The 16,072-nt window shown below is 67.2% G+C and overlaps 2 protein-coding genes across 2 annotated transcripts; one reads left to right on the top strand and one right to left on the bottom strand.

Annotated features, from left to right (window-relative positions):
- Window positions 1–229: 229 nt before the first annotated feature.
- On the bottom strand, window positions 230–5,013 carry ETFB (electron transfer flavoprotein subunit beta). The gene is made up of 6 exons (XM_050310999.1): window positions 4,939–5,013; window positions 4,213–4,371; window positions 2,896–3,048; window positions 2,316–2,378; window positions 1,544–1,702; window positions 230–579 (listed from the first exon to the last, which is right to left on the bottom strand). Exons 1-6 carry the CDS (start codon window positions 4,993–4,995, stop codon window positions 406–408), a joined length of 765 nt encoding a protein of 254 aa, XP_050166956.1. The 5' UTR covers window positions 4,996–5,013; the 3' UTR covers window positions 230–405.
- A 579-nt stretch (window positions 5,014–5,592) lies between these two features.
- On the top strand, window positions 5,593–15,488 carry ATP4A (ATPase H+/K+ transporting subunit alpha). Its single transcript, XM_050311004.1, is given in 24 exon segments — window positions 5,593–5,634; window positions 6,418–6,522; window positions 6,793–6,852; window positions 7,389–7,592; window positions 8,346–8,459; window positions 8,806–8,940; window positions 9,035–9,152; window positions 9,704–9,972; window positions 10,584–10,782; window positions 10,964–11,073; window positions 11,177–11,311; window positions 11,651–11,831; window positions 12,058–12,128; window positions 12,130–12,222; window positions 12,631–12,767; window positions 12,850–13,000; window positions 13,236–13,404; window positions 13,646–13,800; window positions 13,883–14,006; window positions 14,259–14,404; window positions 14,588–14,721; window positions 14,959–15,060; window positions 15,244–15,335; window positions 15,416–15,488. Coding segments are annotated over 24 exon segments (3,075 nt in total). The 3' UTR covers window positions 15,445–15,488.
- Window positions 15,489–16,072: the final 584 nt, after the last annotated feature.

Below are 16,072 nucleotides of genomic sequence, written 5' to 3'. Positions count from 1 at the left end.
GACTGGGATAAACTGGGACTGGGCCGGGATACGCTGGGACAAATTGGGACAAATTGAACTGGGACAAGTTTGGGCAAACTGGGCCCCACTGGCCCCCCAGGTACCAAACTGGTCCATAGTGGTCCCACCCCACCAACCCCCCCCAAAACAAGTGGGCGTAGACACATAAAGCCCCGCCCACTTCTGACCACCGCCCACCCTCGACCCCGCCCCCATGGACACAATGACGTCACAGAGCAGCCACGCCTTTATTGGGGTGGGGGGAAGGCACTGGGGGGCCTGGGCCAGACTGGGAGGGGACTGGGGGGCTCCTGGGGGCACTGGCCCAGGCTGGAAGGCACTGGGGGTTCCCGGGGGGTGTTCCTGGAGGGCACTGGTCCGTACTGGTCCATACTGGTTTCCCCCTCAGATGCGGCCGCAGCTCCGCAGCTTCTCCACCAGGGCCGGGACATTTTCCACCTTCTCCCCCCCTGCCCGGGCCGGGGGCTCCTGCACCTGCAGCACCCGGAGCCGGGGGGGCCCCGCGGGGACCCCCAAATCCGCGGCGGGAATCACCTCCAGGGGCTTCTTCTTGGCTTTCTGGGGGGCACAGGGGGGTCAGACCCCAAACCCCCCCACATCACCCAAATCCACCCCAAACACCTCCAAATCCACCTCTAAAATCCCCCAAGCTCCCCCACGTCACCCCACACCCCCCAAAGGCATCCAGGGGATGGGATCCCTAAACTTCCCAAAATTCCCCCACTCCCCAAAAAGGGATCCAGAGATTAGGAGGGACCCCCCCAAATTTCCACAAAGGGGACCCAGGGGTTCGGGGGGCACCCAAATGGGGGGGACACCCAGGTCTACCCAGTCAATGGGGGTTTTAGGGAGGGGTGCCCGGGATTCCAGGGGTGTTCCCAGGACTGGGAGGGGTTGGGGTGCCCGGGATTCCAGGGATGTTCCCAGGATTATTGGGGGTGTTCCCCTGGCTCTGGGGGCTCGGGGGTGCCCGGGATTCCAGGGGTGTTCCCAGGATTATTGGGGGTGTTCCCCTGGTTCGGGGGCTTGGGGTGCCCGGGATTCCAGGGGTGTTCCCTGGACTAGCGGGGGGTTGGGGTGCCCGGGATTCCAGGGGTATTCCCAGGATTATTGGGGGTGTTCCCCTGGCTCTGGGGGCTCGGGGGTGCCCAGGATTCCAGGGGTGTTCCCAGGATTATTGGGGGTGTTCCCCTGGCTCGGGGGGTTGGGGTGCCTGGGATTCCAGGGATGTTCCCAGAATTAGTGGGGGGTGTTCCCCTGGCTCTGGGGGCTCGGGGGTGCCCGGGATTCCAGGGGTGTTCCCAGGACTGGGGGGGTTGGGGTGCCCGGGATTCCAGGGGTGTTCCCAGGATTCAGGGGGGCTCCCCTGGCTCTGGGGGCTCGGGGGTGCCCAGGATTCCAGGGGTGTTCCCAGAATTCGGGGGGGCTCTCCTGGCTCAGAGGGATTGGGGTGCCTGGGATTCCAGGGATGTTCCCAGGATTATTGGGGGGTGTTCCCCTGGCTCGGGGGTGCCCAGCTCACCATGATGTTGGGCAGGGTGGCGTAGCGGGGCTCGTTGAGCCGCAGGTCGGCCGTCAGCACGGCCGGCAGGCGCAGCCGCAGCGTCTCCAGCCCCGCGTCCACCTCCCGCTCCACCCGCACCGCGCCGTCCTCCAGCTGCACCCGCGAGGCGAACGTGCCCTGGGGATGGAGGGCACTGGGAGCGACTGGGAGCGTCCCAGTGCGGAGTGGGAGCCGCCCACAGCGCAGTGGGGGCGTCCCAGTATGAAATGAGAGCATCCCAGTATGAAATGAGGGCATCCCAGGATGAAATGAGGGCGTCCCAGTAAGGACTGGGAATGTCCCAGTGCAGAGTGGGAGCCGCCCACAGCGGAGTGGGGACGTCCCAGTACGAAATGAGGGCATCCCAGTATGAAATAAGGGTATCCCAGTAAGGACTGGGGGGGTCCCAGTGGGGGCTTATGAGCATCTCAACATAGGCCGGGACCACACCAGTAAAAAATAAAACAGCCCCTCCCAGTACAAAAACTGGGGCGTTCCCAGTGAGAAACAGCCCCTCTCAGTACAAACTGGGGCGTTCCCAGTGTAAAACAACCCCTCCCAGTACAAACTGGGGCGTTCCCAGCATAAACTGGACCCCCCCGCAAAGCACGATGGGATACACCCCCTCGGGCCGCAGTCCCCCAGTGTCCCGTCGTGCCCCGCGCGCCGCCGTCAATCATCCCTGTGGGCGGGGCCTCGGGGGGGGCGGGACAGCCCCACTCCGCCAGTATCCCGTCGTGCCCCGCGGTACCTGCGGCCAGTCCAAGATGGCGGCGAGCAGCTGCCCCGTCTGGTTGCAGTCGTCATCGATGGCCTGGGGGGAGCGGGGGGTCCTGGGGGGGCTGCAGGGCACCCACCACGGCCCCCCCGCGCCACAGGGACCCTCCCGGGGCTGGGGGGGCCACAGGGGGTGCACAGGTGTCTATAGGAGGGTCCATAAGGGTCTATGGGGGTCTATAGGGGGTCTGTAGGGGGTCTATAGGGGGTCTCACTGCTCATCCAGCAGCACCAGCTGGGGTTTCAGGGGGTCTAGAGGGGATCTGTAGGGGGTCTATAGGGGATCTAGAACGGATCTATAGGGGATCTATAAGGGATCTATAGGGGGTGTGTAGGGGATCTGTAAGGAGTCTATAGGGGGTCTATTGGGGATCTATAGAAGGTCTATAGGGCATATATAGGGAATCTATAGGGAATCTATAGGGCATCTATAGGGCATCTATAGGGGATCTATAGGAGGTCTATAAGGGATCTATAGGGGGGTCTATAGGGGATCTATAGTGGGTCTATGAGGGGATCTATGGGGGGTCTGTAGGGGGTCTATGGGGTCTCACCTGCTTGCCCAGCAGCACCAGCTGGGGCTGGATCTTCCCCACCAGCCCGGCCAGGGCCGTGGCCACCTCGAGGGGCCCCAGGGCCACCCCCTCCCCCACCTCGGCCAGCACCGCCCGGTCGGCCCCGACGGCGAGCGCCGTGCGGAGGGTCTCCTGGGGGGGCAAAACAGGGGGTCAAGGGGGTCAGAGACCCCAAAACCCCTCCCAAACACACCCACAGGGTCTCCTGGGGGGGGGAAACAGGGGGTCAGAGACCCCAAAACCCCTCCCAAACACACCCACAGGGTCTCCTGGGGGGGCAAACAGGGGGTCAGGGGGGGTCAGAGACCCCAAAACCCCTCCCAAACACACCCACAGGGTCTCCTGGGGGGGCAAACAGGGGGTCAGGGGGGTCAGAGACCCCAAAACCCCTCCCAAACACACCCACAGGGTCTCTTGGGGGGGGGAAACAGGGGGTCAGGGGGGGTCAGAGACCCCAAAACACACCCACAGGGTCTCCTGGGGGGGTAAACGGGGGGTCAGAGACCCCAAAAGCCCTCCCAAACACACCCACAGGGTCTCCTGGGGGGGGGAAACAGGGGGTCAGGGGGGGTCAGAGACCCCAAAACCCCTCCCAAACACACCCACAGGGTCTCCTGGGGGAAGCAGAGTCAGGGGGTCAGAGACCCCAAAACCCCTCCCAAACACACCCACAGGGTCTCCTGGGGGGCAAACAGGGGTCAGGGGGTCAGAGACCCAAAACCCTCCCAAACACACCCACAGGGTCTCCTGGGGGAAACAGGGGGTCAGAGACCCCAAAACCCCTCCCAAACACACCCACAGGGTCTCCTGGGGGGGCAAACAGGGGGTCAGAGACCCCAAAACCCCTCCCAAACACACCCACAGGGTCTCCTGGGGGGGCAAACGGGGGGTCAGAGGGGTCCAAACCCACCCAGAGAACCCCAACCCCGCCCAGGACACACCAAAACACACCCCAAGGACCCCCAAATCCCCCCCAGGATACCCTGAACCCCTCCAGAGACCCCAACATCTGCCCCAAGACACCTCAGCACTCCCAGATCCGCCCAGGACACCTCAAAACACACCCAGATCCCCCCAGGACACCTCAAAACACCCCCAGATCCGCCCAGGACACCTCAAAACACCCCCAGATCCCCCCAGGACACCTCAAAACACCCCCAGGGCCCCCCCAGATCTCCCCCAGACACCCCCTGGGGGTGCAGCAAAGGGAGGGCCCCGCGGGGCTCGGAGGGTCCCGGGCTTTGGGGGTCCCGCAGGTGCCCCGGGGGGGGTCCCAGCTGTGCCCCCCCCCCTCACCTGGCTGGCCTTGGTGCCCACGGTGGCCACGACGACCTCTGCGGCCTTGCCGGCCTCGCGGAGCCGCACGGCCTCCTCCAGGGCGATCTCACAGAAGGGGTTCAGCGAGTGCTTCACCCCCTGCGTCTGCACCGAGCCCCCCCCGGGGGCCACGCGCACCTGGGGGGGCTCCGGTCACGGGGGGGGGTCCCGACAGCCCCGCCTGACCCCCCCAAAACACGCCCGGATTTTGGGTTCGGGGGTCTCAGGGGGATCGCGGAGTTTGGGGGTCCCCTCCCCGCCCCCCCAACTCCACCCCAGCAATTTGGGGTCCCGGTGGGGAGTCTCTGGGGCTTGGGGTCTCTGGGGTTTGGGGGTCTCAGGTGTCCTGGGAGGGTTCTGGGGGTCTGGGGGTTTGGAGGAATGTCAAGTGTGCCAGGAGGGTCTGGGGTCTGAGGTCCTGGGGGTTTGGGATCTCAGGTGTCCTGGGGTCCCGGGGGTCTGGGGGTTTGGGGAATGCCGGTGCAGGAGGGTCCGGGGTCTGAGGGATCCTGAGTTTGGGTCCAGGTTCCCGGGGTGGGCTCGGGGGTGTTTTGGGGGGTGGTCTCAGGTGTCCCGGGGATTTTGGGTGGGGTCTCAGGTAACCGCGGGCGTGATCCTTCCCCCCCCGGCAGTTTGGGGTCCTGGGTGTCCTGGGGTGTCCTGGGGTGTCCTGGGTGTCCTGGTTGGGTCCCCCGTGCCCCCCACCTTGACGGCGAAGTCGATGACCCGCTTCACCCCCACGAGCACGCGCAGCGCCGCCATTGCTGAGGCCACGCCCCCTCCAGCGAAGGCCACGCCCCCGCCACAAACCACGCCCAAACCACGCCCCGGAGCCTCCAACGCCCCGCCCCCCTCCGGAGACCACGCCCCCTCCATCTCGGGATTTTGGGGGGTTTCGGGGGCTCCTGGGGCGTTTTTGGGGGGTCATTGCAACACCCGGGGGCCCCCAAATTCCCCCACAGGTGTCCGGGGTGTCCGGGGATTTTGGGGATTTTGGAGGGGTTTTTGGGGGCTCCTGGGACCTTTTTGGGGCGGGGGCTCCTGGGACCCCCCAAATCCCCGGATACCCCCCGGAACCCCCCTCCAAAACTCTCGTGTTCTCTCCCCCCACGACACGGCCCCTCAAACCCCCCCAAAGTGAGAGCAAAGCACGATGGGACCCCAGAGACCCCCCCCGGCCCTCAATGAAGGGCGATAAAGGCGATAAATCCGCGTTAATTGTGATTAATCATTAACGAGGGAAAACCCTGATAAGGCCCCAACTGATAAGGGGGGGGAGATCAAGGGCGGCCCGAGGGCGCTGGGGCTGGGGGTCCCTCTCCTCCAAAAAGGGAACCAGGTGTGTCCAGGTGTCCCAAAATGGGGCCCAGGTGTGTCCAGGTGTCCCAAAAAGGGGCCCAGGTGTGTCCAGGTGTCCCAAAAAGGGGCCCAGGTATACCTAGGTGTCCCCTCCCCCCAGGAAGGGGACCCAGGTGTCCCAAAATGGGACCCAGGTGTCCCAGATGGGCCCAGATAGACCCAGGTGTCCCAGGTGCCCCAAAAAGGGGACCCAGGTGTGTCCAGGTGTCCCAAAAAGGGGCCCAGGTATACCTAGGTGTACACTCCCCCCCCCAAAGGGGACCCAGGTGTGCCCAGGTGTCCCTGCCCCCCAAAAAGGGGACCTAGGTGTCCCCTCCCCCCCCAAAGGGGACCCAGGTGTCCCCTCCCCCCCAGGTGTGCCCAGCAGGGTCACCTTGGGGCGGTGCCCGTGGGGGGTATAAGGGGAGGTGGGGACGCACTGGGAGCACTGGGAGCACTGGGAGCCGCCATGGGGAAGGAGGTGAGAGGGGAGAGGGGCGGAGGGAAGGAGGGAGGGAGGGAGGGAGGGAGGGGGTGGAAGAGAATTGAGCAGAGATGGAGGGATGGAGGAGGGACCTGAGAGATGGAGGGAGGAGGATGGAGGAGAGATGGAAAGACAGAGAAAGGCTGGGGGGGAAAGGAGGGATGAGGGACAGGGAGAGGAGGGATGGAGAGATGGAGGAGGATCAGGGATGGAGGGAGGGAGGAGAGTGGAGGAGATGGAGAGATGGAGAGACGGAGGGGATCAGGATGGAGGGAGGGAGGAGAGAGGGACAGAGGGAAAGGATGGAGGGGGAAGGATGGGGAGGGACCCCTGACCCCCTCCTTGACCCTCCCTCTCCCCAGACCTTCGAGCTGGGCCCGCCAGGCCCGACCCCCGCCCCGAAAAAGGGCCGGAGGAAGAGGAAGGAGAAGGAGAAGCTGGAGGACATGAAGAAGGAGATGGATGTGGTGGGAGGCACTGGGAGGGACTGGGAGGGCACGGGGAGGGCACTGGGGGGCACTGAGATGGTCAATGGGGGGCACTGGGGGACACTGGGAGGGACTTGGGGGCACTGGGAGGGCACTGGGAGGGACTGTGGGGTACTGGGAGGGACTGGGGGGCACTGGAGGACACTGGGAGGGACTGGGGGGCACTGGGAGGGCACTGGGGGGCACTGGGAGGGCACTGGGAGGGACTGGGGGCACTGGAGGGGTGGTCTCTGAGCCGGGTGCCCCCAGGACGATCACAAGCTCGACGTGAACGACCTCGAGATCAAGTACAGCACCAGCATCACCAAGGTGACCCCTGACCCCACTGACCCCACTGACCCCTGACCCCACCAATCGCAGTGACCCCGACCTGCGCCCTTCACCCCAATCGACCCCAAGGCCACCTTTGGCCCCACTGACCCCACAGACCCCAATGACCCCCTTGACCTGGTTGACCCCAACTGCCCCCCATGACCCCACTGACCCCAATGACCCCTGACCCCTCCCCCTGTCCCCATTGCCCCCTTGTCCCTGCTGCCCCGGTGACCCCAATGACCCCTGCCCCCAATCCCCATCCCCATTGTCCCTCCTGCCCCCTGACCCCTCCCCGTCCCCTGACCTCCCATCCCCCGTCCCCACTGCCCCCTGACCTCCATCCCCTGCCCCCATCCCCTGCCCCCTGCCCCCTCCCCCGTCCCCATTGCCCCCTGCCCCCTGCCCCCTCTCCCCGTCCCCATTGCCCCTCTGCCCCCTGCCCCCTCCCCTGCCCCCTGACTCCCTCCCCTGCCCCCATTGCCCCTCATCCCCCTGACCCCCTGTCCCCTGACCCTCCCCCGTCCCCGCAGGGTCTGTCGGAGGCGGCCGCGGCCGAGCGGCTGCTCCGGGACGGCCCCAACGAGCTGCGCCCCCCCCGCGGGACCCCCGAGTGCGTGAAGTTCGGGCGGCAGCTGGCGGGGGGGCTGCAGTGCCTCATGTGGGTCGCTGCCTCCATCTGCCTCATCGCCTACGGCGTCCAGGAGGGCGAGGGCGACCGCGGCAGCTCCGACAACGTACGGGGCAACTGGGGCAGCTGGGGAAACTGGGGAGCAACTGGGGCAAATGGGGCTACTGGGGCAGCTGGGGGGCAACTGGGGCAGCTGGGGCGCAACTGGGGCAACTGGGGCATCTGGGGCACACCTGCGGGGCACCTGGGGGCACCTGGAGAAACTGGGGCAACTGGGGCAGCTGGGGAAACTGGGGAGCAACTGGGGAAACTGGGGCAACTGGGGAAACTGGGGAGCAACTGGGGAAACTGGGGCAACTGGGGGCAAATGGGGCAACTGGGGAGCAACTGGGGCAACTGGGGCAACTGGGGCGACTGGGGCGGCAACTGCGGCAACTGGGGCACACCTGCAGGGCACCTGGGGGCACCTGGAGAAACTGGGGCAACTGGGGCAGCTGGGGAAACTGGGGCAGCTGGGGAAACTGGAGGGCACCTGGGGGGCACACCTGGGACAGCTGGGGGGAGAACACCTGGGGGAACACACCTGGACACCATCTGGGACACCTGAGGAGGCACAGCTGGCAGGAGAGCACCTGGGGACAGGTGGGGGGAGAACACCTGGAGACGGAGCACACCTGGGGACACACCTGGGGAACACCTGGGTCCACCTCAGGGGGCACACCTGGAAGCTGGGGCTGGGGGAGCCTGTGGGGGCTCCGGGTGCCCAGGACCCCCTGGGCTGCCCAGGACCCCCCTGGACCCCTGTGGACGGGGGTACCTGGGCACCAGGCCCTCACCTGTCCCTCCCCACGCCCCCCAGCTGTACCTGGCCATCGCCCTCATCGCCGTCGTGGTCGTCACCGGCTGCTTTGGGTACTACCAGGAGTTCAAGAGCACCAACATCATTGCCAGCTTCAAGAACCTGGTCCCGCAGGTGGGGACCCCCTCCCTGCCCCCCAGCCCACCTGGGGGCCTCCCCTGCACCCTCCCCTGTGCCCTCCCCTGTGCCCTCCCCTGTGCCCTCACCTGCACCCTCACCTGCACCCTCCCCTGTGCCCTCACCTGTGCCCTCCCCTGTGCCCTCACCCTGCCTCCCACCTCGCCTGTCCCTCACCTGTGCCCTCACCTGCACCCTCCCCTGTGCCCTCCCCTGTGCCCTCACCTGTGCCCTCCCCTGTGCCCTCACCTGTGCCCTCACCTGCACCCTCCCCTGCGCCCTCACCTGTGCCCTCCCCTGTGCCCTCACCTGCACCCCCCCTGTGCCCTCCCCTGTGCCCCAGCAAGCCACAGTGGTGCGGGACGGGGCCAAGCAGCAGATCAACGCCAACGAGCTGGTGGTCGGGGACCTGGTGGAGATCAAAGGGGGCGACCGCGTCCCCGCCGACATCCGCGTCCTGTCGGCCCAGGGCTGCAAGGTGGGCCGGGGGACACCTGGGGGCTCACCTGGGGGGTGCCAGGGCTCACGGGCGGGGGCGTGACCGCCTGTGAACCCCCCCACCCCACCCCAAGGTGGACAACTCGTCGCTGACGGGGGAGTCGGAGCCGCAGACGCGCTCGCCCGAGTGCACCCACGAGTCGCCCCTGGAGACGCGGAACATCGCCTTCTTCTCCACCATGTGCCTGGAAGGTGGGGCCGGGCACACCTGGGGGGCTGGGGCACACCTGGGCTCACCTGGGGGTCACCTGGGGGGCACCTGGGGGGCTGGGGCACACCTGGGTCCCACCTGGAGATCGGGGTTCCAGCTGGGTGAGTCCCACCCGGGTTCCACCTGCCCACCCGATTCTCACACACCTGTGCTCTGTCCCCTCCCCACACACCTGTCCCCCCCCTCCCTGTGCCCAGGTACGGCCACAGGGCTGGTGCTGCCCCCTCACCCCTCCCCTGTGCCCAGGTACGGCCACAGGGTTGGTGCTCCCCCCTCACCCCTCCCCTGTGCCCAGGTACAGCCACGGGGCTGGTGCTGCCCCCTCACCCCTCCCCTGTGCCCAGGTACAGCCACGGGGCTGGTGCTGCCCTCACCCTCCCTGTGCCCAGGTACAGCCACGGGCTGGTGCTGCCTCACCCCTCCCCTGTGCCCAGGTACGGCCACAGGGTTGGTGCTCCCCCCTCACCCCTCCCCTGTGCCCAGGTACAGCCACGGGGCTGGTGCTGCCCCCTCACCCCTCCCCTGTGCCCAGGTACGGCCACAGGCCTGGTGATCTCCACGGGCGACCGGACCATCATCGGCCGCATCGCCAGCCTGGCCTCGGGCGTGGAGAACGAGAAGACCCCGATCGCCATCGAGATCGAGCACTTCGTGGACATCATCGCCGGCCTCGCCATCTTCTTCGGGGCCACCTTCTTCGTGGTGGCCATGGTCATCGGGTACCCCTTCCTGCGCGCCATGGTCTTCTTCATGGCCATCGTGGTGGCCTACGTGCCCGAGGGGCTGCTGGCCACCGTCACGGTACCTCCCGGGGGGCAGGAGGGGCCACCGCGGCCTGGGGGTCTGCAGGGAGCTGGGGGGGTCACCCGAGGGGCAGGAGGGGCCACCACAGCCTGGGGGTCTGCAGGGAGCCGGGGGGGTCACCTGGGGGACAGGAGGGGCCACTGCAGCCTGGGGGTCTGCAGGGAGCCGGGGGGGTCACCTGGGGGACAGGAGGGGCCACCACAGCCTGGGGGTCTGCAGGGAGCCGGGGGGGTCACCTGGGGGACAGGAGGGCCACTGCAGCCTGGGGGTCTGCAGGGAGCCGGGGGTCACCTGGGGGACAGGAGGGGCCATCACAGCCTGGGGGTCTGCAGGGAGCTGGGGGGGTCACCTGGGGGACAGGAGGGGCCACCGCAGCCTGGGGGCCTGCAGGGAGCTGGGGGGTCACCTGGGGGACAGGAGGGGCCACCGCAGCCTGGGGGCCTGCAGGGAGCTGGGGGGTCACCTGGGGGACAGGAGGGGCTGGGGGGGTCTCCATCAACCCCAGGGGTCCCACCACCACCCACGGGGAGTTCAGGGGGGCTCACCTGTGCCCGGGTGGTCCCAGGGGGTGCCCCCACAGGTGCTGAGGGCCCCCCCCGCCCGGCCAGGTGTGCCTGTCGCTGACGGCCAAGCGCCTGGCGCGCAAGAACTGCGTGGTGAAGAACCTGGAGGCCGTGGAGACCCTGGGGTCGACCTCGGTGATCTGCTCCGACAAGACCGGGACCCTCACCCAGAACCGCATGACCGTCGCCCACCTCTGGTTCGACAACCAGATCCACGAGGCCGACACCACCGAGGACCAGTCGGGTGGGCACCTGGGGACACTCCTGGGGCACCCTACACACACCTGGGGACACCTGGGATACCTGGGAACGCCCCGGGACACCTGGATCCACCCCCCCACCCCACCTTACCCACCCCGGGACCCCCCGAGGGCCCCTCCCCACACACCTGGAGCCCCCCAGGTGACCCCACCTGGCCCTGGCAGGTCAGAGCTTCGACCAGTCCTCGGCCACGTGGACGATGCTGAGCCGCGTCATCGCCCTCTGCAACCGCGCCCAGTTCAAGCCGGGCCAGGACGACGTGCCCGTGGCCAAGGTGGGCACTGGGGGCACTGGGACGGGCTGGGAGGGACCGCCGACCCTTTTTTGGGGGGTGGGAGGGGCAGGGTCCCCCCTCACCTGCGGCCCCGCCTCCCCAGCGTGACGTCATCGGCGACGCCTCGGAGACGGCGCTGCTCAAATTCGCGGAGCTGACGGTGGGGCCCGTGGCGGCCGCCAGGGGGCGCCACCCCAAGGTGGCCGAGCTGCCCTTTAACTCCAGCAACAAATTCCAGGTGAGCACAGGTGGGACAGGTGAGGCCATGGGGGGCCACGGGGGGGTGACACAGGGCTGGGACAGGTGGGGACAGGTGAGGGCTCCTCCCCTTTAACTCCAGCAACAAATTCCAGGTGAGCACAGGTGGGACAGGTGAAGGGATGGGTGGTGATGTGTGTGTGAGAGGGGTGTGACAGGTGTGTCCCAGGTGTGTCCCAGGTGTGTGCCAGGTGTGTCCCCTGTCTCAGGTGTGGCCCCTGTCTCAGGTGTGTCCCCTGTCCCAGGTGTGTCCCAGGTGTGTGCCAGGAGTGTGCCAGGTGTGTCCCCTGTCTCAGGTGTGTCCCCTGTCCCCCCGCAGGTGTCGGTGCACGAGGCAGGGGAGCAGCAGCTGCTGGTGCTCAAAGGGGCCCCCGAGCGGGTCCTGGAGCGGTGCCGGGGGGTCCTGCTGGGGGGGCAGGAGCTGCCCCTCGACCCCCAGTGGAGGGAGGCCTTCGAGGGGGCCTACGCAGAGCTGGGGGGGCGCGGGGAGAGGGTCCTGGGTGAGTGGGGGGTCCTGTGGGACACGGGGGAGTCCCATCTGGGGGGTGGCTGGGAAGTGGGTGCATGTCCCCCCATGTCCCCTGTGAGCCCCCCTGTCCCCCATGTTCCCTTGTGACCCCCCTGTCCCCCATGTTCCCTTGTGACCCTCCCATGTCCCCTGTGACCCCTCCATGTCCCCTGCGACCCCCATGTCCCCTGTGACCCCCTGACGCCTCGTGCCCCCAGGGTTCTGTGCCCGCTGGCTGCCCCCCGGGACGGTGCCCCCCGGCACGGACCCCGAGGCGCTGCCCGAGCTGGCCCAGGGCCTGCTTCGCGGGGCTCGTGTCCCTCATCGACCCCTCGCGCCACCGTCCCCAGGCCGTGAGGAAGTGCCGGACAGCCGGGATCAGGGTGGGGACACTGCGGGGACAGGGGGACACTGGGGGACAGGGCAGACACTGGGGGACATGGGGACAATGGGGGAGACATGGGGGCACATTGTGGGGACATGGCAGGGATTGGGGACATGGGGACACTGGGGGGACAGAGGGACACTGAGAACATGGGGACACTGAGGGGGATTGGGGACATGGGAACAGGGGTATGGAGGGGACATTGGGGGTGACATGGGGACAATGAGGGAGGCACAGGGGATGTGGGGACATGGTGGGGGGGGGACAGAGGGGATTTGGGCACGGGGAGACACAGGAGGGGACACGAGGGCCCAGGGGGAGGACGAGGACATGGGGGAATACTGTGGGGACACCGTGGAGACACTGTGGAGACCCCAGGTGACCCCCAAGCCCCCCGCCCGCCCAGGTGATCATGGTGACGGGTGACCACCCCATCACGGCCAAGGCCATCGCGGCGTCCGTGGGGATCATCTCGGAGGGCAGCGAGACCCCCGAGGAGGTGGCGGCGCGGCTGCGGCTGCCCCTGGAGCAGGTGGACCCCAGGTAGGGGGGCCCAGGTGACCGGGGGGGACACACCTGGGTGTTTGGGGGCTCCCAGGTGTGCCCCAGGTGTGTGTCCCCCCAGGCAGGCCCGGGCCCGGGTGGTGACAGGGACGGAGCTGGCGGCGATGGCCCCGGGGACCCTCGAGGGGCTTCTCCGCGCCCACCCCGAGATGGTTTTCGCCCGGACGTCACCCCAGCAGAAACTCGTCATTGTGGAGAGCTGCCAGCGCCTGGTGGGGACACTGTGGGGACACTGAGGGCAATGGGGAACATTGGGGACATCGTGGAGAGCTGCCAGCGCCTGGTGGGGACAATAGGGGGGCACTGGGGGGACACTGGGGGGAACATTGGGGACATCAAGGAGGACAACAAGAAGGACATGGGGAAATGGGTGACAACAATGATGGTGCCAGTATCCCCCATGTCCCCAAGATGGTGCCAATGTCCCCATTGTCCCCTTGTCCCCAGGGCGCCATCGTGGCGGTGACGGGGGACGGCGTGAACGACTCACCGGCGCTCAAGAAGGCCGACATCGGCGTGGCCATGGGCATCGCCGGCTCCGACGCCGCCAAGAACGCGGCCGACATGATCCTGCTGGACGACAACTTCGCCTCCATCGTCACCGGCGTCGAGCAGGGTGGGGCTGCGGGCACCTGAGACACCTGGGGGGGCACCTGAGACACCTGGGGGGCACCTGAGACACCTGGAGGGGCACCTGAGACACCTGGGAACCCCTCCCCAAACACCTGGGAACCCCTCCCCAAACAGCTGGGGGGCACCTGTGGGGTTGTCCCACCCCGGTGACACCTCTCCCACCTGTCCCACCCGTGACACCTGTGGTACCTGTGGCACCTGTCCCACCTGTCCCTGCCCCCCAGGGCGGCTGATCTTCGACAACCTGAAGAAGTCCATCGCCTACACCCTGACCAAGAACATCCCCGAGCTGACCCCGTACCTGATCTACATCACGGCCAGCGTGCCCCTCCCCCTGGGCTGCATCACCATCCTCTTCATCGAGCTCTGCACCGACATCGTGAGTGCTGGGCCCACCTGGGCTCACCTGGGGGCTCCCCTGGGCCCAGCCTGTGCCCTCACCTGCCCCCCCGACCCCGCAGTTCCCCTCGGTGTCCCTGGCCTACGAGCGGGCCGAGAGTGACATCATGCACCTGAAACCGCGGAACCCCCGGCGGGACCGGCTGGTCAACGAGCCCCTGGCGGCCTATTCGTACTTCCAGATAGGTAAGGGGGGCCCAGGGACCCCACACACACTGGCCTGGGTCTCCTGATCCAACAGGCGCTGGGGGACACCTGAGTCCCCTGAGCACCTGAGTCCCTGGGTGTCCCTGCTCCCAGCTCCCCGGATTTCCTGAGTCCCTGGGTGTCCCAGCCCCGGGGCCCTGGGTGTCCCTGGATTTCCCCCTCCCCGCTCCCCATCTCTCCTGACCCCACTGCCCCCACTGCCCCTCACTCTCTGTCTCCCCCACCCCCCAGGCGCCATCCAGTCCTTCGCGGGCTTCACCGACTACTTCGTGGCGATGGCGCAGGAGGGCTGGTGGCCCCTCCTGGTGCTGGGGCTGCGCCCGCGCTGGGAGGACCAGCACGAGCAGGAGCTGCAGGACAGCTACGGGCAGCAGTGGGTGCGTGTGCCCCCCGGGGAGCCCCCCTGTGCTCACCTGAGCCCCCCTAGGAATCCCCCACGCTCACCTGAGCCCCCCCGGGGAGCCCCCCTGTGCTCACCTGAGCCCCCTGGGAGCTCCCCCTGCGCTCACCTGAGCCCCCCAGGAGCTCCCCCCGCGCTCACCTGCCCCCCGTGCCCGCAGACGTTCGCGCAGCGCAGGTACCAGCAGTTCACCTGCTACACCGTGTTCTTCATCAGCATCGAGATGTGCCAGATCGCCGACGTGCTCATCCGCAAGACGCGCCGGCTCTCGCTGCTCCAGCAGGGGGTGCTCAGGTGCGGGGGGGTTGGGAGGGGGTGACAGGTGTGCTCAGGTGTGTCAGGTGTGCGAATGTGAGTGTAGGTGTGTCAGGTGTGCCAATACGTGTATAGGTGGGCCCAAGTGTGCTCAGGTGTATGCAGGTGTGTCAGGTGTGTACCCCAGGTGACACAGATACTATAGGTGCCTCAGGTACCCCAGGTACCCCAGGTGTCCCAGGTACCCCAGGTGCCACAGGTGTGTCTGTCCCGCAGGAACCACATCCTGGTGGTGGCCATCGTGTTCCAGGTGTCCATTGGCTGCTTCCTCTGCTACTGCCCCGGGATGCCCAACATCTTCAACTTCATGCCCATCAGGTGTGTCCCACACCTGGAGCACCTGGACACACCCCCAGGCCCCTTTCCCTCTCCCCCCCCCTCGGAACACTCGGGACCCCTCTCGGGACACCTGGGGGTCCTCCCGCACACCTGGGACCCTCCTGAGCCCTCCAGGGATATCTGAGTCACCTGACCAGGTGTGTGCCCCCCTCTCCCCGCCAGGTTCCAGTGGTGGCTCGTCCCGATGCCCTTCGGGCTCCTCATCCTCGTCTACGACGAGATCCGGAAATTGGGAGTCCGGAGACACCCGGGCAGTGAGTGATGGTGGGGGGGACACACCTGGGGGGGCACACCTGGGCCCCCACCCTCACCTGTGTCTTCTCTGTCCCCCCAGGTTGGTGGGATCGAGAGCTTTACTACTGAGGTGGGGCCGCCACGGACACCTGAGATCCACCTGCACACCTGGGGCCCACCTGCACACCTGGGACCCACCTGGACATGTGGGGCCCATCTGGGCACGTGGGACCTCTCCAGCACATCTGTGTCTGTGTGTGTCCCCCTCACACCTGGACCCCCCAATAAAGCTCCCTGAGCCCTCCAGGTGTGTCCAGGTGTGTCCATTGGGGCCGGGCGTGTTCCAGGTGTGTCGGGGGGGGGGTGTCAGGAGGACCTCAGGTTGGGGGGGAAGAGATGCGTGACAGGTGTGTGACAGGGGTGTGTGTGACACGGGAGGGTGTGTGACAGGTGTGTGTGACACAGGAGGGTGTGTGACACGGGTGTGTGACACGGGTGTGTGTGACACGGGTGTGTGTGACACAGGAGGGTGTGTGACACCCCAAACTTGGGGGAGCGGGGGGGGAGGATCCCAAACTGTGGGAGGGGGAGCCCCAAACCCCAGGGAATTCTGGAATTAAACAAAAACGTCGCCAAAATCCAAGTCCATTTTTTCAAGTTCCTCCCCCCCGGGCCTCCCCAGATTCCCCCCAGCTCCCTCCCCTGCCCCTCCTGACCCATCTGACCCATCCAAACGCCTTCCCAAGGTCCCCCCAGA

The sequence above is a fragment of the Myiozetetes cayanensis genome, unplaced genomic scaffold, assembly GCF_022539395.1.
Source record: "Myiozetetes cayanensis isolate MyiCay16 unplaced genomic scaffold, myiCay2020 scf156, whole genome shotgun sequence".
Classification (NCBI taxonomy): Eukaryota; Metazoa; Chordata; class Aves; order Passeriformes; family Tyrannidae; genus Myiozetetes; species Myiozetetes cayanensis.
This window is presented reverse-complemented; position numbering and strand designations above follow the sequence as displayed.

What these genes read in the sequence shown, in the direction of transcription:
- ETFB (XM_050310999.1), bottom strand. Translation starts at nt 4,995, where the DNA reads ATGGCGGCGCTGCGCGTGCTCGTGGGGGTGAAGCGGGTCATCGACTTC. An exon ending in TGGGCACCAAGGCCAGCCAG is followed by an intron (nt 3,049 to 4,212) that starts GTGAGGGGGGGG and finishes TTGCCCCCCCAG; the next exon opens with GAGACCCTCCGCACGGCGCT. An exon ending in CCACCCTGCCCAACATCATG is followed by an intron (nt 580 to 1,543) that starts GTGAGCTGGGCA and finishes TGTGCCCCCCAG; the next exon opens with AAAGCCAAGAAGAAGCCCCT.